The sequence below is a fragment of the Melospiza georgiana genome, chromosome 6 (genome assembly GCF_028018845.1).
Source record: "Melospiza georgiana isolate bMelGeo1 chromosome 6, bMelGeo1.pri, whole genome shotgun sequence".
In the NCBI taxonomy this organism is placed as follows: Eukaryota; Metazoa; Chordata; class Aves; order Passeriformes; family Passerellidae; genus Melospiza; species Melospiza georgiana.
In genome coordinates this window covers 41,188,032-41,214,382 of record NC_080435.1, presented here as the reverse complement: position 1 = coordinate 41,214,382, position 26,351 = coordinate 41,188,032, and the positions used below count along the sequence as shown (strand labels likewise).

The window sequence follows — 26,351 nt, the reverse complement described above, 5'->3', positions numbered from 1 at the left end:
TCTCCCCCTGGCCCTCTGAAAAAAATAAACTACTCAGTATCACTTAGAGAACTGTCCTTTTCTTTCTGAGCTGCATCAGCCAGGTGTAGGCCAAGCCTGCTGAGTGACAGAGAGCCCCAGCTGTGTTTCTGAAACCTGCCTGGGAGCCCTGGGTTGGTGTCACCCCCAGCCATGAGCACCCTGCAGCCAAACCCCAGAAGATGGTGGAGTGCCTGGCCTTCTGTCCTTGTGCTGCTGCCTGCCTCACAGCCTGCCAGGTCTGCACAGCTGTTTGGCTGCAGCTCAGATGTGGGAGAAATGCCTGGGTTCTCTTCCAGCCCTTTGTCAGTGTTAGGTGTTGTGGCTCCAGCCTTCCATGCTGGGTGCTCCTTTCACCTGGCAGGACAGCAGCCCTGCCAACCATGCTTTGAGCACCCTCATCCCTGGTGGACCACACAGTGAGGGTTTAAAGGGGGGGAACTCTGAGAGCCACCACAGAGGGAAAGAGGCCACATGTACAAAGATTGTGGATTAAAGAAAAAGCACATACAGCCCAAGGCGGAGGCTGCTGTGCTCAGTGGTGCAAGTAAAAGCCACAGGCCCAAGGATGAGCTGGCAATGGCAGCAGTTCAGTTCTGGCCCTCCTCTCCCAGCACCCCTCACGCTGCTCACTGATCTCCCATAGCAAGGAGTGACAGACACGTCTCTGTGGCTGCTGGTTCCGGCTCCTGCTTGCCCACAGCAGCAAAGACACCCTCCCAGGCAGCAGCAGGAGTGCTCGTCCACCAGAGGGAAGCAGAGCTCTGGAGAAACTCATCTACACCAGCAAAGGCGGACACCTCCATTGCAGTGCAGAAACTGGAGGACTGAGCAGGAGCAGCTGAGCCTGGGGCTTTTCCTCGCCATGGCAGCCCGCGCTGCACCCTTACACTCCTGCCCATCAGCCTCCTAGTCCTGTGACTCAGGGGAGGTTCAGGAGGATCGACCCTGTGTCCAAAGCCACAGCATGGCATCTTGCAATGCAGTGCAATGAGTGTCACCCAAAGAGTCAAAAGGAAGTTTCAAGCACTACTCTCTTACAGCAAGCCTTGACAGGGCAGATTAAATAAAGCAGTTTGCATAATTTTAAGAGTTTGACTGTATATTCCCTTCCTGATTGGATTGAAGGCTTCATTTATTGCAGCTCCAGACAGAATAAAGGCATCCCCAGGCTCATGTACAAAGTCAAGGTGGACCCTCTGTATCCTAAACCAGCACAGAGGCTGAGTGCAAGCAGCATTTTTTAATCAAAACCTTCTCTTTCATTCAACTGATTTGTGCAAGAATTAGACTCTCTACTCTTCCCAGAACAAGGAAGGGCTTTTTCCTCTTCCCCTAACCTACCTTAGCCAGGGCCAGGCAAAAAAAGCTGACTCTGCACTCAGTTTTTGTCCCTAGCTGCCAGGAAAATGAAGGCACCAGTATCAGGAACTGCCCTCCCTTTCCTCTGCTTGGCAGCTGTGAGTGCAATCATTTTCTGTTAGAAGGGGCTGCCCTCTTCAGCTGTAGCTGGGAAGGGTAAACTATCTCTGAAGTTGATGTCAGAGATGGGAAAACCCTGCCATGATCCAGAAATGATTTTGTGTTGTCCCAATGACGACATCTTGTTAGGGAAACACCCAGCACCACAGACAGCTTCCACTGTCCCTTGTTCTTGCTTCCTTTCTCCCTTTGCAACAGCCTTTCCACACTTGCATGAATTCCAACTCTTCCATTGCAGCAGTAAAAATTCAACTTCTGAAAAACTTTATGAGCCTGTCTCAGGTCTCCCTCTTGGCCATCATGCCCTTTAGCTAACACTGGGAATTCCTCACCATCTATTACAGTTCTGTTGCTAAAAAAGGATTACTTCCAGCCCTAAATCCCTCCTCTTTGCTGGGAAGAGCCAATTCTTTGGTTGAGGGTTTGAGGCCAGCAGTGTTCACAGGCAGAGAATACTCAATTTAGTACCACCAGCAATGGGCTCAGTTCCCATTGCCTCTTTTCTCTCACCACCAGGTAACAGGACTCGCACTACACTCAGGATGCTGCTGATGCCAGAGTCCTCACCCACTTGAACACACCCCACCTTGCAGTCGTTGCACAGTTTTATTTCATTTAAAATCCGCTGTGTTAAATATTTTTGTTACAAGTTCTGTGTAGGGGGTAAGAGTAATAGACTCTGCAGGCACTAGCAACCCCCTCACCCCTCAATTCATGTGTGCGCTATCGGATTCAGAACTGCCCCCCTCCCCCCAAACCAGCACCCGTGGGCTGGGATGTACATTGAAAGGCCTGGCCCCCCAGCTGGGTGTGGGCTGGGGGCACGCAGGAAGCCAGCAGTCACACCCAGTGAGCTGTGTGCCAAGGACAGCTGCTGGGGGCTGGTTCTCAGCCCCCTGTCGGGCATGTAATGGTGAAAGGGCTGTCCCCAGGAACAGCGCTGCCTCCACAGAGGTCACGGGCTCTGCCCACCCCAACACGAACATTCACACCACCGTGACTGGGCTGGTGAGAGACAATCACCAAGGGAAAGTAGGGGAGCTGCCACCCCGTGTTACTGTCTGTGGAGGGAGTGTAACCAGGGCACTGCCAGAAGCATGACACCTACCTCAAGCCCTGCTCTGACCAAAACTTTTCCTGCAAGTGGCCTCGGGGTCAGACCACCCTTGCAAGGCTGATGAGTGTGAAATATTTTCAAGCAAAACATGGACAGGACAGTAGCCTTTCCTCTCCTCTCCCTCCCAGGAACCTCAGTGCTAGGCAGTAAAGCTGAACCTGCCATGGAGGGGCAGGGAAGGGTACCCTAGCACAGCAGCAGCAAGCAGTTTCCAGTGGTATAGGACAAGCTAGAGGTGAGAGTTTGGTGCTGTGAGGGAGAGGATGCCACGCAGATGGCTCTGGAAAGGCAGTGCCATTCAGTGGCTGGCCCACTGCACGGCAAGTTCTCGTGAGATACTAAACCTTCATTAAACAAAATAGGAAAGGAGGTAGGAGCTATTCCCGTAATTCCCTTTGGGACAGCTCCAATCACAGCGGAGGGAGAAAGACTGGAATGACCCCTGCCAGTTCCTGAATGCCCTGCATCGTCCCTGCTGGTGCTGCCCTGTCCTGGGTGGGTTGTGTGGGGGTGTGGCTGCCCTACAGGTCGAGCAGCAGCACGCGGGGATCCTCCACCGCTGCCTTGATCTTGCGCAGGAAGGTGACGGCCTCTCTGCCGTCGATGAGCCGGTGGTCGTAGGTCAGCGCCACGAACATCATCGGCCGCACCTCGATCTGGGCAGGGACAGCGTTTGTCAGCTCAGTGCTCCTGCCTGCATGCTCCCCTCCTGTGAACCCAGGGAAGACCTGGCTTTTTCCCACCCCAAATCCTGTGTTCAGGCCCTCCTGGATTTGTCCTGCATGGCAAAATTATCTACCCCCCACCCAGGCTGGGTCCATGCCACATACAAGATAAGGGCCCTTCCTGGAACCGCTCCCTATCACAAAGGCTACAAGCTCCTCCTTCCCACACCTAAGATTATAACCAGTTTGCCCACTCACAGATAGGACAAAGTCCCCTGCACAGCTCAGGCAAGTACCAGAGCCAGCAAAGGTGCCCTATACCCATTAGTCTCTGCTCCTTCTTCACACTGAAGTGTTTCAGAAGTGACACCAATTCCTTAGAGAAAGGTCCTCAGTCTGCTGAGCCCTGTCCTTTGTTCCCAAAAACTCCTGTGCAGGTCCACCTACCTTGCCTCCCACAGCCACAGGCCTGTCAAAGATGGCATGCATGCCTAAGATGGCAGACTGGGGTGGGTTAATGATAGGTGTTCCAAAGAGTGACCCAAAAACCCCACCATTGCTGATTGTGAAAGTGCCACCGTCCATGTCTTCAATGGCCAGTTCATTCTTCCGTGCCTAGAAGTAAAAAATAAGGTCTTAGGAAGTCAAACAGAGCACACAGAGCAAAGAACGAGGGTTTGGACATCCACTCTTTCCAGGAATACTGATTGCAAGAGCTTTGCTTATTGACTTGTTCAGCTGAAAACCAACACAAATTGCTCAAAAATGCATCCTGTCTTTAGAGTGAGCATCTAGTGGCTTTGGGGAAGGATTCTCTCGCCTTTGCTTCCAACTCCTGCTTTTGCCGGAGACAGACACAGGGACTTCTACCCCAGGGCAGTTCAGCCTTGGCCTCTAAAGACAAAGGTGAAGATACACCATGCCCCTAATGCAGACTGCAGTCTTCTGGATGGGCAACAAGTAGAGCTGTCCTAGAAGGCAAAGGCACAGCCAGCCATGTAACTGGATCACTCCCCACAGCACAACTCAGTGTGTTAGACGTCAGAGATGACGACACAGAGACCAAATCAATACATGCCGATCCAGCATTTCCAGTTCTTTCCATTCCTCCCAACCCTTTTCAGAAAACTTTCCTTACCTTCTCCCCCAGCTCGTAGATAGCACGCTCTATGTCAGCAAAGTTCATGTTTTCTACATTCCTAACCACAGGGACCACCAGACCCTGGGGAGAAGCAAAGTCCATGAATAGCAAATTCAGTGCAGCAACACACAGATAGCTGTCATGCAGCAGGAATCTGGACACAGCCCCAGAGAGCTCCTGCCTCCTCCTTGGCCCACAGCAGCCGGTTGGCGGAGCTGCCTCACACCCTGGTAGCCTGACAGGAAACCTGGCAAGACACACATCAAAGGCTGACAGCTTAAAATGAACCATTGTCTTTGCCTTTGCTAGCCTATCTCATAAATCAACCAGGTCTGTCTGGAGCCAGCTCCACATTGATAAATTCTCAGGTAAGGCATTGGGAGATTTCAGCTGGCACCTCTTTCTCTCGCCTCTTTTTGCTGGGCCTCCCATAGACTTCGGGAAAAGACAGTGACAGAACTTCAGTCCTTGTCAAACCCCTGCTTCATAGCAGAACCTTCTAATCAAGAAAGTAATTGACTAATTCAACATCTGTAACTACATCCCATACTCTCCCTGGACAGAAACATCTCTGTGGAACAGCACAGCAAAGTTAGCCAGAGGACAGGACGTTCAAAGCTTTTACTGCCTATGTCATAGATTCATGACAACAAAGGGGTTCCCTAATCTGGCCCTACTCATTAACAACTGAGATCTATATTGACCCTGTTACTTATTAAGATGAATATAGTGGTACAATAATTATTATTCTCTTATTAAGAGGAATATAGTGGTAGAATATTCTTGGTCCTCCACCTTCTCTCAAAATTCATCTAGTAGTCCCTAATGCAGCAGGTGTCTCATTTATAGAATCAGTCTTATCAGTTAATTTCTGCTGCAGCAGAGCACAAAGCTGAGCTGGCTCAAAGTATATGATCATCCCATATGAAAGGCTGCAGGAAGCACGGACAAAGCTCCAAGGTACCTACCCGGGGGGTTGCTACAGCAACACTGATGTCCACATAGTCCCTGTACACAATCTCTTTGGTCGTGTCATCAATCACTAGAAAGAGAAACAACTTGTGTTACATATGCAGAACCTAAGATCAAAGGTTTGACTAGCTAAAAAATCCTAACAACTTGCTCACATCTAGCTTAAACATAACTCCAGACAAGAATGATTCCTTGCTGTACCTGTGGGAGAGGCACCACGACAGACAGAAAGAAAACAGTCCACACTGCTCAGTCCTCCTCAGTTATTGTCCCCTTGGTTATTCTGTTCTTCTGTTTCAGCAAGCACCTCTGACACGCCCAGGAACTGCACTGTGCCTACAGCAGTCACCTGTACACAACCAGCAGGCTCTGCCCTCTGCAGGCTGCATATGCACGGCCCCAGCCCCACTCCTGGTCACCCCTTCCTAATCGAGCCCCTCTTGGCAAGCTGAACGTCTACCTATGTAAATGGCTTTAGCAAAATCAGCAGCAGCATGCAGGACTGTCCCCATGCTTTCTGTGCATTTGGCTTGCTTCTCCAAGCTACTGCTCCTGCCATGGACTTGGCCATTGCCTTTCCCCCGTTTTGCAGCGCTCCCTAGATATGCAAGTCACCAGCAAGGGTCACCACTCACCCGCATTCACAACAGGCTGGTCCTGCAGAGCAAAGGCCGCAGCTTTCACAAAAGCTGACATGAAACCTAGCTTCAGGTTGTGCTTTTTCAGAAAGGTATCCTTGTGTACAGCTCTCATCTCCCGGATGTTGCTGTGAAACACACAATAACAATGGTAAACCAGGAGTCCAAGAAAACACCATTCCCTTTGAGTAACAGATTTCAGTGCCAGCCCCAAGGATGCAAATCTGCACCACCAAATGGGAAACCTCCAGTCTGCTGCAAAAGCCTTCACATGTGACATAAACATGGATCTAAGGTTCCTGCCAAAGGATCAAACAGAAACTGGTCCTGGACCACGTGGACCACGAGCTCCACAGCCAGGGTAAACCTGCAAGGCCCACACTGCCGAACAGAAGTAAGGTGTGGCATGGTATATTTTCTGCTTAGGCCTGATGCTGCCACCTATTCTCTGAAGACAACGGTGCTCATACCAGTGTGGCACCACAGACAGCAAATGCAGGTGTGGCTGGACTGACACAGAAGAGTGAAAAACCAGAATGTGGCAAAAGCAGTAAACATGCAGGAAATAAAATCAAAGCGATCAAAGGAAAAGACCTCAACCACTCTGCAAATTCAGCACCACACAGCACAACACCACTTTTGTACCCAACTCTCTGGCATTGGGAGTTGACCGAATATTAAAGGAATTTTCCCAGGAGCTATAGTAGTGGGTGCGAGTCCACCCATAGCTCTTGACCAGACAAATCATGTTTTCCCACTGTTTCTATTAATCAAAATTGAGGCCATTTACAAAACATCAACCAAGCTGTGGCTACAAGCTCTGCCTATTCTAGCCTAACATCAGATGCTGTGGAATTGCATAGTTCATCCCTTCTCCCTTCAGAGACCTTCACACTTTGAAGAGACAGTTTCACCAAGGAGCAGGATTTTCCATGGTTTAGAGTGTTTGTTTTCCTGTGTCTAACCTTGTTTAGAGTTAGGATTACTGCCCAAAGACATTAGTGCCTCCCAAGATACAAGGGCTGCAGCAATGAGGATACAACCTGCTATGGAACTGCCTCATTAAGGCCACCTCCTTTCAGACACTGACCCCCGTGGGAAGCAAGAGGCCCCAGCACAGGTCTTCACAAATCAACTTCACAGTAATCAATCCAAACCACATTACCAGATGCAATGAGAGCCCCAGGCTGGCGTAAAGCGACACCTCAATGAGCCTCTGAGAGGAGATAAAGCTGCAGCACTTCCCTCCAATCAAGACTATTTTGCCAGCCTTATTGTTCTGAGACCCAAATATTTACATGTTTTGTCTTAAGGAGTAGCATAGGATTTCACAAGACAATTTGATTTGGGCACAATTTCCCCTTAATGCACTGTAACATAAGCTGCCCACCCTCCAAAGACATTAGAGTGCTCAGTCCATGCAAGCACTTGAGTCAGGAGCCCCCCACCTGCTTGAGAGGATGGGGAAGGATGCTGCTCTGTCTCTAGAAAGCTGTACCATCTGACAGCAAAGGCCTTAGGCCTAAACAATGCTCACCTGAAAGGCTGATGAGCCCTGGAGAAGCAACTCACTGCAAGTTAAACACCTCCAAAAGCAGTAACCTGGTGGAGTGGCAGAAAGCAGATGCTACATCTTGCTGTCTTCTAACAGCCACTATATGCAAGTGATACTAGCCCCTTCTGGTCTTCTGCTCAACATTTACCAGTCCTCCACCAAAAAGCCCACAGAAGAGGAATCAGAGACTACCCCTATTACAAGTAGCAGGTGACTCCCAAGGAACAACAGGCCATTAGGAAGCTCTGCAGCCCCTCATACCACAACACCAATGTGGTTCTGAAGAAGCTGCACACTGTGGTACATACCTAAGAAAGAGGGCCCAAAAGACATGCTGCCAGTCTCTCCAAAGAAAACCTGCAAGGTTTTGACTGCCATTTAAAGATTACTGCCTTAATCTGTTTCTACTCATAAAGGGAAAAAGAGGTTTACTCCTCACCTCATGTCAATCTCATTGAAAGTGGTCAGCATGGCACAAGTATTCTGAGCCTCTTTCAGCCGCTGAGCAATACGCTGACGCATCCTATTCATTTTCACCTGCAAATTAAAAAGGTATAAGCAGAAGCTGCCTATAGCTCATCCTAGGGCAAAATGAACAAGAAACTCAAAAGGCTCTCCTCTTGCCATCTGATTGACTAGATTCCTAGGGCCAAGGTTTTCACTCTAGGTCAGGAGCACAATAGGCTGAGGAGTTAATTTCACTGCTCAGCTCAATGCACAGTTCACTTGAAAAGCAGTGCTGAAATCACAGTACAGCTACTTCTGGCCTCTGCATTCCTCAAGACCTCCAAGCATGCATAGCTGTCCATGTGGCTAACGTGAGAAGGGCAAGACTGCTAAGAAAGCAGGCTGCTCAACCATGCTCTCTTAAGAATGCACAAGGCGGTTTCAGCAGCCTCAACCCTTTGCTGAGGGCTTGTGGACAAACCAAGCAGATCACACAGAGTCCTTCTGTCCCGAGTCAGCAGAGCTCAAGACAAGACTTTTGCCTAGAAGAGACCTGTGCCAGAGAGGTCCAGGCTCTTCCTCCACACCACCTGTAAGTGATTCCTGCATGTAGAGAATTTTCCCACCTGTCACAGCCCTACTGAGCTGGGTGTGTACAGGTGGATATGGACACATCCGGCAAGCTCCAGCCAGAACAGATTATCACCTAGCAACAGAAGTGCTGGCAAGGTCCCTGCTCCCACAGCTTACCCTATGCTCTGATCTGGCACCTTTGGTGGGCACTGCCTCCCCAGGAGGGGCTGCCGCTGGGGCTGCAGCCGGCTTCACAGCAGACACTGAGGGGAAAAACACATCAGTCAAAAACAGAAGCCAGGTAGGAAAAGCCCTGAGATAGAAAGCATATTTGAGCTCCTTGCTTAAGTGACAGAGTATGGAAGCAGCCTTGAATTAGGCTGGGAAGGTTCTAGGCATAGCTGAGCAGTCCAGTCTGGAGCAAGCAGGGCAATACTGCAGGAGGCCTTCACCACCAAATGCCTCTGTTTGAGGTCTTTAGCCTTATACAGTGTCCCTCAAAGCAGAGAGACTCGAGAACAGGAACAAATGGCTGTGGCCTCACCTGGTTTGCTGTCGATGGGCTGAGTTGACACAGGCGGCACTGGTGGCATTGTAGTGGGAATTGGTGCTGCAGCAGGGGGAGGAGCAGGCGCAGCTGCAGGTTCAGGGGCTGCAGGAGGAGGAGGGGCTGCTGCTGGTGTAGCCTTGGCAGGAGCAGCTGAAAGACAAGGAAGAACCATGGTAAAGGCATCAGCTTCCACTGGCAGAGATCTGTGAGTCCAACCAACCTAACAAAAGTAAACCCTCAGGCAGAGTGCCTTTATGTTCTCAGCACTACTGAGCTGACAGAAGTCACCACAAGAGAAAGCCATTGTGAAAGTGTTTTACTCATCAACATCCTTGACCTCCTCACTGGAGGAGGCTGGATGCTACAGAGAAGAGGGCACAGAAGGGAGTTAGGGGAATTCTCAACTAGTTATAGCTAACAGTTTAGTCTCCTCCAGAGGGAACAAAAGAGAAGATCCCCCTCAGAAGGACTAAAATTATGCTTCTCTAATGGACAACAGAACAGTATTTTCTCAGGATCCCTCTAAATGCTTTATTGAATGCTAAAAAGCATTTTATTCTAAATGCGTAAATCCTCAGAAAAAACCTGGTGGCAGCACAAGGCCTATGCAAGTTATACATGCCTGACTTACCTCCAGTTTTCCTGAGTTTGAATAGAGGTGTCCCCCCTTCCACTTTGCCACCATCGGGTACCAGAAGGGCTTCAATCACACCAGCTGCTGGGGCTGGAACTTGCACTGATGTCTGAAAAAAAAGAAAGTCAGTGAAATTCTCCCAAACATCAGCTGGAGACCAAGTGCCCAAGAGAAGATGCCAATATGTGCAGATACACATTGCAATTTGGCACAGAACAGCAGTTGTGTCTCACACTATTTGCACCAGTTTTCACACCCTCCACCAGGATTTTGCGCCAATAGTTAGAAGCTTTAGGAGATGCTGGCAGTGTAATGTATAGCCTTATCTCCAGGGTACAGTCAAGAACTGACCCACTGCCAGCATCTTCTTGACAGCAAAGCTGAAAACAGAACGCAGCAGAGAATTCAGCAAGAACTTCAAGGCTTAACAGTCCTTTCAGGGGTGGATGAATGTAAAGCCTAAATTTTAAATGATCTGAAGACAACTTATGGCTGGCAGATTTCTCCTTTGTTTAAGCACAAACAGGTTTCAAAACTCAAAGCACTCAAATCGGAAGGAGAAGTAAAATTACAGCTCCAATAAACACCACCAGTGATGATTAATCAAATGGATGAATAAGGGTTATCAAGAATTCTCACCTAAGGCACAGCAAGTTTTATATTAGATGAGAAAAGCTTTTCTCCATGAAGAGAGCAGGAGACACAGTCAGGGCCCTGCAGGCTCTAGGAGCTCTTAGCTGGAGAGAAGCCATATAGGGTACCTGCTACAAAACTAGAAGAAGTTTTGGTCCAGAAACTCCTACCTTGTCTGTTTCAATCTCACACACCACTTCATCTTCCGCCACTGTGTCTCCAACAGCTGAATGACAGATATGAAGACCACTGTGAGGAGGGAGGTGTGCTCTGGCCTCCCCTCTTTACCCACAGCAGTTTCCCACACTAACCCATAACTTCTTCATCCCACTTCTCCACAAGCTCTAAATAAAAGACTAGCTCAAGCAATCTACTGCAGTTAAGAATCTGATTCCGGCTTAGACATCTCCCTTCATCCATCATTACCCCTGACAGAGAGGTGATGAGGCAGTAACTGCAATTCTTAACCCCTTAGGAGAAGTGCAATTAAATGCCTCATTTGTCACAGACCGAAAGGCACAGAGCAGGATGTCAGCCAGTGAACTGTAATGCATCCCCAAGGTGTCCAACACAGCAGTAACAGCGATGAGAATTTCAGGGAAGAGGCAATTGCTTACCTTTCTCCCACCTGACATCTCCTTCTGTGACTGACTCTGCAAAGGCTGGTGTGTTCACCGTAACCACGTCATCCCCTGTGAGAGAGACAAACAGACTTGACTGCTTTCCGAGCTAAAAATTTATGGTATTGCTTCATTCTTGTCATCACAACTCTGCTAAAGGGGGTAGGCCATCAGACATCAATTGCTGTCTGTCTCCTTTCTTCAACACTAATCAACATTTAAACACCAGAGAAATTCATATCTGACTGAAAGCCACATTGTGACAGGAATCCAGACAATATCTTTAGGACCCTGGGATATAAACCCTGAGTCATCCATGAAGGCAGGACAGCAGAGAGCCTTGACCAAGGATGGAAGGTGGCTGCTGGCAGGACAGCAAGAGGTGGCAAAAGAAGCATCACACTGATTCCTGCCTTTTTACTTACTATGTACCGCAGTGGTTCTGAAGTAGCGGACAGTGAAGACACTGGAGCTGTTCACTCTGCACAAAGAGAGAAGAGTGTGAACACAGCAGAACATTCCTCTGCAGGCTGCCAGCACCAAGCTCAAGTACAGAATTTACACTTGCTTAACTGAAGTGAAAGGCTGCTCAGCTGTTCTGATGTATTTGTTGCAAAGGACTCCTATTTACTGCTCAAGCTGCAACAATCCAGCCAGAAAGGAAGCATTGCATCCTACCATCACTAGTGCTCTCAGAAACTCAGTGAGAACTGACACTTATGGAATTTCCATTTAGACACACAACCCAACAGAACCCTCTTAGTTTAAATACCGATTAAACGGTGACCTGGCCAGCCCATACAATGCCCAAGACTAGTGCAGCAACAATTTTTTTACCTCCAGATTAGGACTGTCATCTCTACAGAAGTTGTTAGATTGCTCCAAAATAAAAGAAAAGCACGATAAATTGCCTATGGCAATGCATCCAAAAACCAGCTATTTCTCTCCACCATGTTTCTTCACAGGCAGCTGGCAATCCCAGTCCTAAGGATGATTTTTATATCTACTCACATCATATTTGGAAAACTGAAAAGAATGTGCTTTAGCATTTCCTCTAGCACAAGGTACTTTGTACAAACAAAGGATTTCAGAGTATTTCAGGCTTTTATGCATGTACTCTTATGGTTATTTCCCCAAATACATTTTTATAAGACCACCCCACTAGTGCAAACCCTTACATATGAACAACAATGCTGTGAATGACCCCACTTCTCCCAACAGAAAATCTACCAGGAGACCATCATAGAGCAAACAACACCTCTAGTCAGATAATCAGAGTAGAAATCCACTTTTCGCTGGTTTCCTCACTCCTGTCCCTTCCCTGTCCCAGTATCTGGTTGCAGAGAGAGCCTGTTTTCAGTTCTCAACCTGCAAAACCTAGATTTCTTTTTAGGGCTAACTCCATACTGCTACAAAGTGCACAAGGATTTCATGACAGCCAACCATATTCTGTTCCTCAGACCTCAAATCTTATCATGGCTAGAGCAAGAGCAACCCCAGTCTCTCCCCACAGCTTTCCTGTGGATACTTACATAAGCTTCCTGCTGTTTGTGTAAGCCAGGCCTTGGCTCCCAGACACACCTGTGAATGAGAAAGGAGTTATATTATCCAGCTGTCCAACCCTCAAGTATCCCCATCAGACAAAAGAAGGCAGAGGACACTGCTGCCCACCCTGAAAGAAGGTTGGGACCAAATGGGGAATATATCCATGCAGAGACACCTCAGTGCCATCAAACCTGCCCAGAGCTTGCCAAGAACAGTGGTTTGTCTTCATCTAAATTTGTAGGGATGAGGAAAACAGTTATAGCTTGACAACAAAGTTAATAAGGATAACATTGAAATGGGCAAATGAAGCAGAGCATTCAGAGCAAAATCAGGAAAGAGCTATGAGGAACCACCTCCAGAACTGCTGCGTTATCCACACCCATACGAAATATGGAGCAAGGTATCAGCCCTGCAAGAGGCACCCCCAAAAGCCTCGCAGCCCCAGAGACAGCTAAGGAGGAATAAAAGGACTGAAAAGAGAGTGTAGGGCAGAGAATTGAGCCGCCATCATCCCTCTTCTCTGCCCACTCCCTGTCCAGAGAAAATTAGTTTCCAAAACTCACAATAGGGAAATACTTGCACAGCTTCCCAGTTTCACATACCCTACTGTCCCCTTCCCACACTGCTCATATGCCCTGACACTGCATTTTTTACTATGAACTGGACTCCTGTCCTTTGTCACTTACAGGGCACTGGGCAGCTTTCCAGACTGATCTTAAAGAGAGTCAGCGTAGTAACTGGAGAACATAATTATCTCAAATTACACAATGCCAGAGGGAAGAACCATTTCCCCACTTGATTTTTTTAAAAAAGCAGCACAATTTCTACAGCACAGCTAGAAAAAACCAGAGCTCTAAGAAAAAACAGTTTAGGCATTGCAGTGGAGTTCACAGGCACACCAGATCTGACATGTCACTTAATATTCATCCATCATTTTCAAAGGAGCTTATTAGAGAGCTAGGGCTCTGCAACAGCATGTGCTTTGAGCACTGCAATGCCTGAAATACACTGTGCTGCTGCTGTGAAACCTTCACCAGAGCCAAATGGATCAGGCAGCATGTACCTCAGGCAAGGGAGGCACTGCTATGGAAACTTAGCTCATTCCACTGCTTCTTCACTACAGACTGACAGAAACAAACCCCAATCAGACCTATTACCAACCTCCATCATCAGCTCTGTTCTTTCTAGGTAAAGCGTAAGACTCACCAGACAGAGGGGATCTTGCCAGAGTACAGTTCCCCTGTCAGAGAGAAAAGGATGTATCAGTAATGCAAGAAGAAGAAGACAAATCCATCCTAGAAGGACTTTGGTTTTTTTCCTGAGATCTGAATCAGACACAGGATCCACCATTCCCATGCTCCAGTCTGCAGGCATGCCACTTTCCCCCAGTGTGCTAGAGCAGGAGAACACCTATGCCCTTCTTTATCCTTTCTCTCCTCCCAGGGTGCTTTATGATGCAGTGATGTTAAATTTGGTGCTTGCATCTTCCAGTTCCCGATCCAGAAGTTTTGACCTTCTCATGCACTTTCCTCTTTAAGAAGGAACAGATTTCCAATAGAATTTGCTATGAATGAGAAGATAAAGGACACCTACTGGATATGATGATAAAACATCCCATGATGTTTACTCCTACAGTCATGAATGCAGCATCTAGGGGTTTTAAAATTTTTTTCTAAAGCTGTGGAGCCTTTAAACTCCCGAAGACCAGAACTCCTCTCAGTGGCAAAATTTCTACTGCTGTCAGTTAGTCAGGAATTCCACATTCTTTGATGTTTCACTTCATACCTGTGTAATCATTGACTGCACTCCTAGATCAGCATAACAGAGCTCAAAAGTAGAACACATTTCAAAATATTCAATTTCAAAAAATTCAATTACCTCCCTCTACTGTTATTACATATTTCTCTCACATCAAACCTGCAGGATTGGAGAAGATAAGCACTCTTTAAAAGCAATTGGAAAATAGCACTGTAGCCATGATGGAAATGCACTTTACTGGCTTAGAATGACAGCAACTCAAGAGCTCAAAGCATCCTTATCCAGCAGCTAAGTTAAAAGTTAGATTTCCTTCACACCTTCAGGATCTGAAGTTTGCATACAAGCCCTGATTGCAGCTTCAGCAAAGCAAGCAGGATGAGATATAACTGACCTTAAATATCAAAATAATTTGAGGAGCTGTGCGGCAAGACAACAGAGACCAAAGACGAACAATATACTTAAGCTTGGCACACCATCTACAGGACTGAGTGCTGCAGCATACAAAACCAGATTCAATGAACACTTTGTATCAAAACTAACAGGCCTGGAATCAAGCCCTCGGTAGTTTAATTATCCAAGCTTATAAATGGATTTGACTTGTTGGATATTAACACAGAGACAACTCAATGATCAATGGGCAATTCAACAGGGTTACAATTAGCTGAGCTGAGGATGCAGGCAGCCAGTCTGACTTACTGCTAAGCTCCAGCACAACACCATGCAGCCACCCTGCTTGCCACTTCGCTGCAGGGATCAGTGATCCTGAACCAACAGTGCTGCAAAACCAGCTTGTGGCAGGGCCTGCTGAGCCCCTGCCCCAGGTCTGGCTGGGTAAGGGAAAGCAGGGAGCACTGTGCAGACTTGGTAGAGTCATCTTGAATGCTACAATGCCTCATCTCGGTGCAGCACTGACCCTGCTGATTCAGATCTGGTTTGTGTAAAGCCAGCTCTAAGCCAGGATCAGCAAGACAAACTCCAGTTTATCTCCACTGGGTCAGCTCTCTAGAGCACCACAATCCTCAGCACTCTGTATTGATCATATTTTTCCCACTTTCTGCAGTGTCCCAGATAGCATGGAGTCAATCACAAATTGAGTATCAAGCAACCTGAGTTCCCTTTATCCATTAATGTTTCCCTGGGTGCTTTAAGTGGTTAAAGGCATTCCTAGCACGCCAGACAATAAATTGTTAAGAAAGGAACAGCCTCAGACTGATGCAAAACCAGACAATTTTATTTGCTCAGGACCAGTTTACCGTGGAGTTGAAACAAAAATAAAAGTTTAGAAGGTCTGTCCTAAAAATAATCACTGTGAGAAAACATCTGCAGCTCTCTTCCACCAGTGGTGTCAAGTTTGTGTTCTACAACTGCAGCAAAATTAAGGAAAAAACTGGTATCACTCTACCCTTTGCCTTTAAGATTAAGAAATTAGGGCAAGAGCTTAATGTGAGGAGGAAGCCAGTAATAAAAGATACTGTGATTTCTCTGGCTAACATTCTGCAGAACTGTGTCTGTATCTTAACCACAGTACCTCAGATGAACACGCAGCTTCAGGAGACACTGGACAGGGCTGCTTCCTGTTCCCTTTTTCCCCTGAAGGAATCCTTCTGACTGCACCTCTTCCTGGATCACTTGGCTAAATTTGCCCTCTGCCTTCTATTGGAGCTTTTTCAGCAAGAATGGAAATGTTTCAGTTTTGCCACGTGGCATTAGCACTTTGGGTCAGTTTAAAAAGACAGCCTTCACTTGGGGAAAAAAGTCTTGGTCTAATTAGCCAGTGACTCATGTACCAAGTGATTAATATTTCCCTCTCATTTCACATGACTTCTCAGAATTGTTTTTATAACTGTTATGTCAAAGTGACCCTGGCATGCACCGCCCAGGCCACACCTTTCAAGGAGCCATCACCTTGCAGCAGGTCACTAGACACTGAAATAAAGGATGGAATACATCAGCTACAGCAACAGCCTGTATACCAACAGCAGGGACCAGCTCAGGCAAGGAATCTGATGAACTTGACAGTGCAGCTCATTCCAACAGAGGCACACCAGAAGGCCAGTGCTGTGCAGCTCCAACAACAGGCACAGCAGCAATTGGTTCTCCAGCCATGGCTGCTTGAGAGCAAAGCAGCTGCTGCTTCGACAAGGATGAGCACAAAGCCCTGCTACACACAAAACCCCCCTGCACGGCTTTCATGGGTATCAAAACATTATACACAGCACGGGAGGGCAGATGCCGAGAGGGGATGGGGATAGCAACGCTGAGTGGTGGATACTGTTACTAACAGGCTCAGAACTCTTCCAGCATGAGGGGAGGATCAAATAGGGAAGAAGAAGTTTTTTACCAACTCCTGCCCACACAAACGGAAGGATTTGATTCTCAAAGCATTTTACACAGCTCCTGATCAAATCTATCCTTTCCAGACTAGCTTTTCTCTGGACTTTTTCACGTAGCCTTCAAGGTCTGCCTACCCCTGCCCTGACTCTCACGTGCTACGTTGATGCACATTCATGGTTTCTACTTGATATAAATTCAGGACCTCTTCTTTTACAGACAGCCAAAACCCAGCCAACCTTTCCTCATCCTCAGTGACTCCACTCTTCTCCAATTCAATCCTCCACTTCTGAATTTTGTACATGTCTACTGTTCTCACGTCTGCCATCAGAGGTTTGCCAAGTTCTGGAATTTCTTTCCATCTCTCCAAAAAGCCTGCATTACATCATAATCAAAATTTACTTCTCATATCACTGTTCAAATGGAGATCAAACTACTACTATAACTCTTCCAGTACATCTAACAGGTTAACTAGCATTCAGCCTAAAACCTCCTGATTTTCAGACTAGTTTTGTAAAAGGCTTGAATACTCCACCTGACTTCTTTCTGTTCTTTACAATTACACAGCACCACTGAGAGCTGACAAAGGTCAAATATCACTAAAATGCCACTTTAATAAGCTTGTTTAAACTGATTATAATCAATTTGTCTCTACATTTCAAACTGTAGCTTATACAGTTACTTGTAAGTTGCAGTTTGACGTGCATACACACACATTTATAACACAACGGCGTCTTTACATTACGATCGGTTGTCAACACTTGCTCGCCTACATTTGCAGGATGTCTAAAATCAAGACTCATGCTCAAAGGCTCCAGCTGGTCAGGGGAAGAGAAGCGATGCTCCCCATGCCGTAGGTATGCACACATGTGTGCGTGCACATGGAGCTGGGCATGTTTGCTGTTCAAACGGAAGATGCGTGCGGCAGGACACAGGACCCAGCTGGCCAAGGGCAGCGCCAGGGTTAAGCAGCTACCGGGCTCTGTCAGCCCCCGCTGCAGCCAGCAGAGGTTACCACCCTTTGCCGCGCTTCAATTACTGCCCTGAGAACCGAGCGCTGGATTTACACAACAAACCGCACACCGGTTTGTGGCCGATCCTGCACCGGGCGCACCCCGGCCGGGGGGGTCTCTGCCGGCGCAGGCCGGCGGCTGCCAGCAGCGAGGGCCCCGAACGTGACAGCCACTGACAGGCGGGGACGGCGGAGCCCGAGAGCGGCGGCGCTCGGAAGCCCTTCCCGCGGGTCAGCCCTGCCCGGTGCCGGGCGCCGCCGCCCTTCCCGCGGAGCCGGGCCTGGCAGCGGGGCAGCGGCACCCGCGGGGAAGGGGCAGCGCCGCGCTCGCCGCGGCCCCTGCTGCGGGACAGCCTCGCCGCCCCTTCCCGTGCCCTGCCCCGCCGTGTCCCCGGGGCGGCGGCGCCCAGCGCCAGGCGGCAGGGGACGCGTCCCGGTGCCCTTGGCGCCGCCGACCTCGCCCGCCCGGCCGCCGCCCTCCCTCGCTGCCCCGCTCCCCGCGGCCGGTGCCGCGGGCCGTACCTGTCGGAGGGCGCGCAGCGAGCGGCCCAGCGCGCGGCCGAGGCAGCGGGACCGCCACAGCGGCACCATCGCGGCGGCGGCGGCGGCGGCGGGAGGGGCCGCAGGGCGGACACCGGAACCAGGCCCGGCGCGAGGCGGAAGCGCGGGGGGCCGGACCAAGCGCCCAGAGCGGGGGGAGCAGCCGGGGCGGGACCATCGCGGCGGGGCCGGGCTGCGGAGCTGTGGGGCACGGCCGGACTGCCGGGCACGGCCGGACTGCGGGGCAGGGCCAGGCGGGACGGGGCCTGCTCATAATATTGCTGTGTGTTACCGTATACGTAATAATGTAGGTATTAACACATCCTGTATAATATGTGTGATATTGAATACTATTACTTATAGATGACATACATATATCTATGTATTACATATGCTTATATAAACACGTATGCGTGCATATAGATGTTATGATACGTAATGGCATATATATATGTGTATAAATAACCCCGTGCATTACGAGGAGTGCCGTTTCATGAGCTGTGCTCTGAAGCAGCCCTGGGTTGCTGCAGGGCGGCTGTGGCCGTGTTTTCCCTGCTCGCCTTGGCAAACCGCGGCGCTGAGCCGGTGTGAGATGACATTGCCGCAGGCATCACCCCGTGGGATGCTGCATGGTTAGAAACGGGCAATAAGGTCATTCACCATGGCAAACAGGAAAATGAGCCCACAAGTAAGCCCTGTTCCTCAGCAGCACACAGTATGTTGAAAACATTTGAGAATTCCCCAGCCAGCATCTGTTTTCTGCCTGCTTCCAGGCAGGGAACCACAGGTGGAGGAAAACCCAAGGAACTTATTTACAGATTCTGAGAATCAGCCGAGGACAGTTACAAAGGGCTGTCTGGCAGCCAGGCATCTCTCAAGGAGCCAAGTCTGGGTTATGCACATGTACTTAATTTAGCCACTGCTTAATAATATATGAATGGTTAACTGCAATCTTCAAAATATGAGACCATTTTCAATGGAAAGAGGTTGAATAAAAATCAGCAGGGGATAGTCTCCGAGGCTTTGAGGATGAGCTGACTGCTCTAATAAAAGGTAACTGAGCCAGAAAGGCTCTCTGCCAGGGATATCTCTGTGATCTGTCTCTCGAAGGCTAATGTCCTTGCCTTGAACAATATTGACCACCTGATGTCAACTGCCTTTAAGCACAGCCTCCTGCCTCCCCAGTGAATACACCAGGCATTGCCATGCTCAGTTAGCCTGTGGAAGCACAGCAGATGAAGCCCCAGGAGTGGCATGCATGGCTAGGCTTTGCCCACCCACCCACAGCTCCTGCATGAGGATAAGTGTCTGACAACCACGTGTGCTGCTGGGGCAGGTGGGTTTGTCCTGGGGCTGGGGTCAGGACGTGCTCAGCTGGGAGTGATGCCAGCTCTGCTGGTGCTGTCTGTAAAGCACCCTGTGACAAACAAGGGACTCTGTGCTGCTGCTTCTCCTGTGTGGTCCCATTTTTTGCCCATGTCCTGTGCTGCAGACCTCCAGGACAGCCAAATTGCCTCCGTGCCCCCACGGTACGGGATGTGGGAAATGCCTGGCCACCTTCCATGGAAGATGGGTAGCTGCTGGGATCTGGGCCAGCTCCTTCCTTGCCGGTGGCACGGCTTGTCAGCCTGCTGTGTTTGCATTATCTCACCAATAATTCACTATCCTGAGTCCTGAATGGGGCTTGCGGCCAAATTCCAGGCCAAAATTGCTCCTCTGGGCCTCTGCCCACCTGGGCAGCCAGCAGCTCGGCACCTGATAGCCCTTGCCTGACTGGCTCCAGGGGCTACGAGTGCGGCACACAGCAGGGAAGGTGGCCGGACGCTGGTGTTGGACCTGACCTCCTGGCTGTCCATCTGCATATTCAGAAGTCCTTTCCAGCTGGTTGGCTGCCTCCGGCCTCCCCACTCCCTCTTTAAAGGCCCTGAGCGCGGAGGGAGGACGCGCCGGCACTGCCTCTGCGACTGCCCGCGCTCCCGGGGCTGCCCTCGGGCACCGAGCTCCCGGGGCCAGCCTGCGGGCACCGCGCTCCCGGGGCTGCCCGCGGGCACCGCGCTCCCGGGGCTGCCTGCGGGCACCGCGCTCCCGGGCTGCCCTCGGGCACCGCGCTCCCGGGGCCAGCCTGCGGGCACCGCGCTCCCGGGGCTGCCCGCGGGCACCGCGCTCCCGGGGCTGCCCGCGGCTCGGCTCGGGCACCGGTGCCCCCGCCCAGAGTCATGCGGCGTGCGGGGAAGGCTCTGCGGGGAATTGCCGTCCGCAGGGACAGCCCGCCGCTCCGGGCACGGCTGTCCCACCGAGGAGCACCCAGGGAGCCCACGAGGGGCGGCTTGAGTTTTGGAGAAGGCACACTGCCCTCGTCTTCTGAGCATCTTCGTTCCGTTCCTGTCTTTTTCTTCAGGTAGGAGAAGTCTCGGCTGCTTTTTAGTGTTCTGGAGGGTGGCACTAGTGAAAGCTGCCAGTAAGAGTGGGAACCAAAGCACGCACCCGCTAACTTCGGGGGCAAAGAGCTGCAGCAGCAGGAGGAGTTTGCTTAGGGCAGCACCTGCTGGTCCTGGGGATGCTGCGAGCGGGAGCCAGGGCCACCCACAGCGGGCTGCCGTGGCCTGGGACGGGAGGCTCTGCTCCCTCCCTCCAAATCTCCAGAAGAAAGACGGTGATGCTGGAAACCTCAAGCAGGTGGAGGTCACCTTGCCAGCTCTGAGTTGATCTGTTTAAAAGGAATGTATCACAGGTTCCTGGGGACTGGGAAACAGCCCAGGGGACAGGCAAGTTCCTGATTGACCCTGCTGTTGAGCACAGCAGATGAGAGAAATTGTGAGCAAGAGTCAAAATAAGGTGTTTCTGTAGAAAAACAAGTGAGGTTACAGGACCACACCACTGAGGAAGGATTAAGGCTGGATGGCATCTGTGACTGCAGTGTGTTTGCTGTGTGACTGTGCTGGGAGCAGAGGGCAGGCTGAGAGGCAGCTGCAGGCAATGCTCCAGCTTGTAACACAAGGGCAAGGCAGGATGGTCAGAGCTGCTGGCACCCCGGCCTTGTGCTGGCTGAGGATAAACTGAGCACTTTGAAAGGCCCTACACCAGACTCTTGTGAAAATGAAACCCTAATCGTCAGGATGGGTGGGGAGGCAACACAGATCAACATGTGGTGTCAGATAACCCAGAAAATACTTGGTTTGTCAAGACTATGGCTCTGCAAAAGGTAGAGCCTCCCAGGCACCTGCCTGGAATTCAGGGTGTTTGAAGAAAGGCAATCGCTAAAAACCCTGAGAAGAGGCCCATTTTCTACACTGCCTGGAGGACTCGGCCTGGAGCAGCTACAGGGCCAGGAGACTGATGGTGTTGAAAATGATCAGGTATTTCTGGGAACAGCAAAAGAATCTCAGACTTTAAAGGCGTCGGAAAAGACAAGAGCTGTCCTAATTTAGCGGTGCAAAGCTGCTGCTAATTAATGCGGATAAGGAAGAAACATCCCTCAGGGATGGTTACTGTGTAATCGCCCAGGATACAATGTTTTACACTTTTGCAAAGCTGTGCAAGCGGGGAGTGAGCGGAGGGGGTGAATCCCTGCTCGGAGCCAGCATGACAATTTTAAGCCTGGGGCTGCTGGCTCAGTATTTTTTCTCTTCCCTGATAATCCCCATCCTCACTTCTTTTATTCAGTGTTTTGCCAAGCCCTTAGGAACCCCATGTTGCATTAGCCTGACCATCTCGATGCATCCTGCTCACAGCAGGTGACATTGCACTTTTACCCTCTCGTGCTCTTTGTGCTGGCCCAGCCCGCAGGTGCTGCCCCCCATGCCCGAGCCCCGGGGGCTCTGGGGGGTGCTGGGGCCAGCAGAGCCGGCAGCACCCATGGCCCAGGTGCCCGTGTGAGTACCTTCACCAGGGTGCAGCGGCTCCTCTGCGCTCTGCCAGCACCCAGGAGCGCCAAACCCACCCTTTGCCCGGGTGTACGTGGCAGAGGGCTCTGCCTGCTGCTCCCTGCCCTCACAGCAGAGTCCACAAGCCCAGAGGGCAGTCTCCCCAATGCCTCTGGTGCAGATGCAGCTGGTGATGCATGAGGTTTGTGCTGCCAGGCACTGCCGGGCCCAAAGCAGGTTGTGAAAAACGCCAATCACTTGTTTTTAAAATTTTAAAAGTTTAAGAGTAATAAAATGGTTATAAAAATAGTAATACAATTAGAGTAATAATAATTTGGACAATTTGGATTAGGACAATATGAGACAATAGTAACAAAGCGTTACGGACATCCGGGTACCTTTTTCTGGGCAGCACAAGCCCAAAAAAGGACCCTCGTTAACAAAGGATTAACCCTTTAAAACAAAAACCTGTTGCACATTCATACACCCCATACATGATGCATAAATTCCATTCAAATACAGGATTCTGTCTGGTCATCCTCAACTTCTTCCTCTGAATCCTAACAGTGTCTTCGAGGTGCGAAGAAGTTCGCTTCTTCTGATAATAGGGCAATAAATTCTTTTTCTCTGAAAGATTTAGGTGTCTTGTGGCTGCTATCTTGCTGTGAGTCCTTACTTAAAAAAAAAGTATCCTACATAGCATAGTTTCTATTCCAACATTCTTTTCATAACCTAAAACTATATTTAACACACTACTTAAGAGAATTAATACAGCATTACTTTCTAACACAACACATATAATATTCATTTTAGTATTTGTGAAAAGCCAATCATAAAATACCCATTTTTCACAAGGTGAAATGTACTTTAGGCATGATGAATGCCTGGCTGGTAGGTGGATGGTGGGGTGGTGCCCAGGGCATTGCTGCTGTCATGTGACATCTGACAGTCTGCTCACAGGTTTTGCAGGGCCTGAAGGTTTCTGTCTAGGTCATTCCCTGGTAAAATAGTTTTTGCAGGGGAGCAGGGATGCCATGAAAATCTGGGAGAAAAAAATCTCTGGCCCTGTGCTTGGAAAACTGCTGTATGAGGTCCTGTTTCTTGCTCTTTCTCCAGTTCCACAGCACTAGCAGGCTGAAACATCAAACCTCTGGAAGGCTGCCAGTCTGTCCAGGCAGGAAGAAGATACGATGGACAGCAGGACTGGCTTTGAGCGGGATAGAGACCGTGCTGCTTCAGGGCATGGCCAGGGGCTGAAATTGGAGCCCTGTTTCCAGACTGACTCTCTCTTGCCTTCCCCCAGTGCATCCCTGATTCCACAGCTCCTCAGCCACACAATGGTTGGCAGGAACCTGGATCCCACTGTTCTCTTCCCTTCCTCTCAGGCAGTGGCCCTGCCTCATGACTACAAACGTGGTGCAAGCCTTGGAGAAGAAGCACAAGCCCTGGCTTTCCCCAGGAGCCGCGCCCCAGCTCCCCTGCCCTGTGCTGGTGGTGGGGACCAGCTCTCCAACCAGCACCCACGGGAGCAGCTCTGTGACCAGCACCTACGAGCCAAGCGGGCCAGGGTGGAGAGTATCATCCAGGGCATGAGCCTCCCACCAACCCCGCAGGCGTCTGACACGAGCCTGGGGGCAGCTTTTGGGCATGAGAGGGAAAGGGGTGGGCAGATGCCCCAGGAGAGCAAGAGGAAGCCAAGAGTGCCCCAGCAGGGCATGGGGGCAGCTGGAAGAGTGGCTCCCACAGGGGGCAGCTCCCATGCCAAGGGCTGCCAGCAGCTGAAAGAGCAGCTCTGCTTCTTAGAGCAGCAGCTGAGGTGGCTTCAGGAGAAGTTCTACCAAGTCTGTGACACTGAGGATGCTGCCCAAACACAGGAAGATTCAGAGATAGTGCAGCCACTGCCTGGAAAGCCCCAAGACAGACTGAACAAGGACAGTGGCACTGCCACCAGCAACACACGGCGAGTGCCTCTCAGGAGGAGTGTCCTGGAGGAGTGTGGGCTGAAGGAGGCTGAGGACACAGGTGACACAGGTGGCCTGCCCTCGGCAGTGAGGGTACTCTCACAGGCACTGAAGCATGAGCTGTCTGTGGTGACATGCCACGTAGTGGACTCTGTCCTGAAGACTCTCTGGCCAAAGGCAGACAGCCACATCCAGAAGCAGCACCACAGCCCTCCAATGCTGGGGCCAGATGCCAGGAGAGAGTATTCTGCTGGTGGGAAATGCAGAAAGCCACTTGCTAAGCCATCTGCCATGAATGCACCAGGCTCCCTGGGCTCACCCGAGGCTGAGGCCCTGACAGGATCTTTGGGGAAGAGCCTGGGCTCTTATGCTGCCTCCTTCAGCTCAAAGGGGGTCAGAAAATCCACTCGGCTACCCAGCATGGGTTATTCCCTGTGCTCAGCCATGCCTGTCCAGAACAACCAGCTGCTGAGCCAGCTGTTGGGCCATGGCCAGCACAGCCCCTGCGGCAGTGACTCTGGTGAGAGCCCATCTGCTCTGGAGAGGGGTTGTCCAGAGCCCCTCAAGCTGCCCTGGGGATCTGTTAAACTGAGGTCATCGATTGCGAGACAGCGGCAGCACCATCCCCTGCCCCTGAGCCCTGCCAGCATGGAGAGCCTGGCACTGCTGCCAGCTGGCAGGGATGGCCACGGTGAGCTGCCAGCTGCAAATGATGGAGCACCCTTTGCCTTGACCCACATATCCTTTGGGGGCAGCTAGAGGTCCCTGGGGAATGCGCTCCCCTTGTCCTCTGGAGCCACAGCTTGGCACTGCCCCACTGGTCTCCACAGGGCCAAGGTCCCTGTTCCTCCATAGGGGCTAAAGAGGTGTGGGCAGGAAAGGAGCCCTAAGCCATGGAGGGGCACTGCCACTCCTCAGGGCTGGCCAGATGCTGTAGCATAGCTGTGGGTACAAGCCAGGAGCTACCAAGCCTCCTCTTGGGCTGTACTGGGGGTCCTGTCATCCTAAACCACGAGCAGGAGTCTCATAGAAATTCTGGCTCTCACAAGATTGTGAAGGGGAGCATTAGCTTCCTCAGGGATTCTTAAGGGAAAAACCAGTGGCTGTCCAGCCAAGGATGAACCCCCTCTGCCCCCCTGACAGGCCAGGAGGGGCTATGGAGGGCACTGGGCATGGTGTGCCAGGGGTGGTGCTCAGGGACATGCCGAGCTCGGGGTTGGCTACGTGCAGGCTTTCCTTGACCCCAGGGCAGATGCAGGAGGCGCTGACCCCCGGGCACCTGAAGAAGGCCAAGCTGATGTTTTTCTTCACCCGCTACCCCAGCTCCACTCTGCTGAAGACCTACTTCCTTGATGTGCAGGTAAAAGAGCAGCAGCCAGAACTGCTGCTGGGCAGGGCTCCCACGTGGTGTGGCACCTAGCCTGCCTCCCTGGGAACCATGAGGAAAGGACTGCTCTTGTGTCCTCCTGCCTTGCTGGCAGGAGATGGGGGACAATAAATAAACCCATTTATTTCAGCACGGGCTGCCCAGGAGCAGGTGCACAGGGTGGTGGCAGACATGGGCTGTCATCTCTTCACTCTGTGCAATGGAGTTATTCAGACTAAAGCACCCCGTGGATGTGCCTTCTCACTGCAGGGCAGCTGGGATCCAAATCTCAGCGTGGAGAGCACCTGGGACACGCTGATGTCACTGCCCCAGCTCGGGGCAGGGCTGGGTTTGGGCCAGCCCAGCAGCACGTGGCTGGGTGTGCAGGGGCTCGTGGGGAGGGAGGATCCAAGCTGGCCTAACACCACCCCCTGGCTGTCCCCCCACCAGTTCAGCCGCTGCATCACCTCCCAGCTCATCAAGTGGTTCAGCAACTTCCGTGAGTTTTACTACATCCAGGTGGAGAAGTTTGCCCGGCAGGCCCTGCTGGAGGGTGTGGTGGATGCTTGCACTCTCCAGGTCTCCCGGGACTCGGAGCTCTTCCGTGCCCTCAACATGCACTACAACAAGGGGAATGACTTCGAGGTGAGGAGGGGGATGGGGGAAAGGGGGTGGCGGTGTTTGTGGGGGTCAGGAGGCACCATGGCATGGTGGTGTCACTGGCTGGTGCCTGTCTTGCTGCAGGTGCCAGGGCGCTTCCTGGAGGTGGCCAGCCTGACACTGCAGGAGTTCTTCAGTGCCGTCAGGGCAGGCAAGGATGCCGACCCCTCCTGGAAGAAACCCATTTACAAAATCATTTCCAAACTGGACAGTGACATCCCAGAGGGGTTCAAAGCTGCTGGCTGCTCCCAGGAACTGCTCCACAGCTGA

General features: G+C 50.9%; 2 protein-coding genes across 2 annotated transcripts; one reads left to right on the top strand and one right to left on the bottom strand.

Moving 5' to 3' along the window:
• Positions 1-1,123: 1,123 nt before the first annotated feature.
• On the bottom strand, positions 1,124-18,290 carry DLST (dihydrolipoamide S-succinyltransferase). Its single transcript, XM_058026766.1, has 15 exons — positions 18,214-18,290; positions 13,797-13,830; positions 12,578-12,626; positions 11,471-11,526; positions 11,043-11,117; positions 10,596-10,651; positions 9,790-9,901; positions 9,153-9,308; positions 8,786-8,871; positions 8,028-8,125; positions 6,031-6,161; positions 5,392-5,465; positions 4,421-4,504; positions 3,730-3,897; positions 1,124-3,273 (listed from the first exon to the last, which is right to left on the bottom strand). Exons 1-15 carry the CDS (start codon positions 18,280-18,282, stop codon positions 3,139-3,141), a joined length of 1,383 nt encoding a protein of 460 aa, XP_057882749.1. The 5' UTR covers positions 18,283-18,290; the 3' UTR covers positions 1,124-3,138.
• A 4,680-nt stretch (positions 18,291-22,970) lies between these two features.
• On the top strand, positions 22,971-26,351 carry PROX2 (prospero homeobox 2). The gene is made up of 5 exons (XM_058026714.1): positions 22,971-22,985; positions 23,225-24,796; positions 25,311-25,415; positions 25,872-26,066; positions 26,166-26,351. The coding sequence occupies exons 1-5, from the start codon at positions 22,971-22,973 to the stop codon at positions 26,349-26,351; spliced, it is 2,073 nt and encodes a 690-aa protein (XP_057882697.1).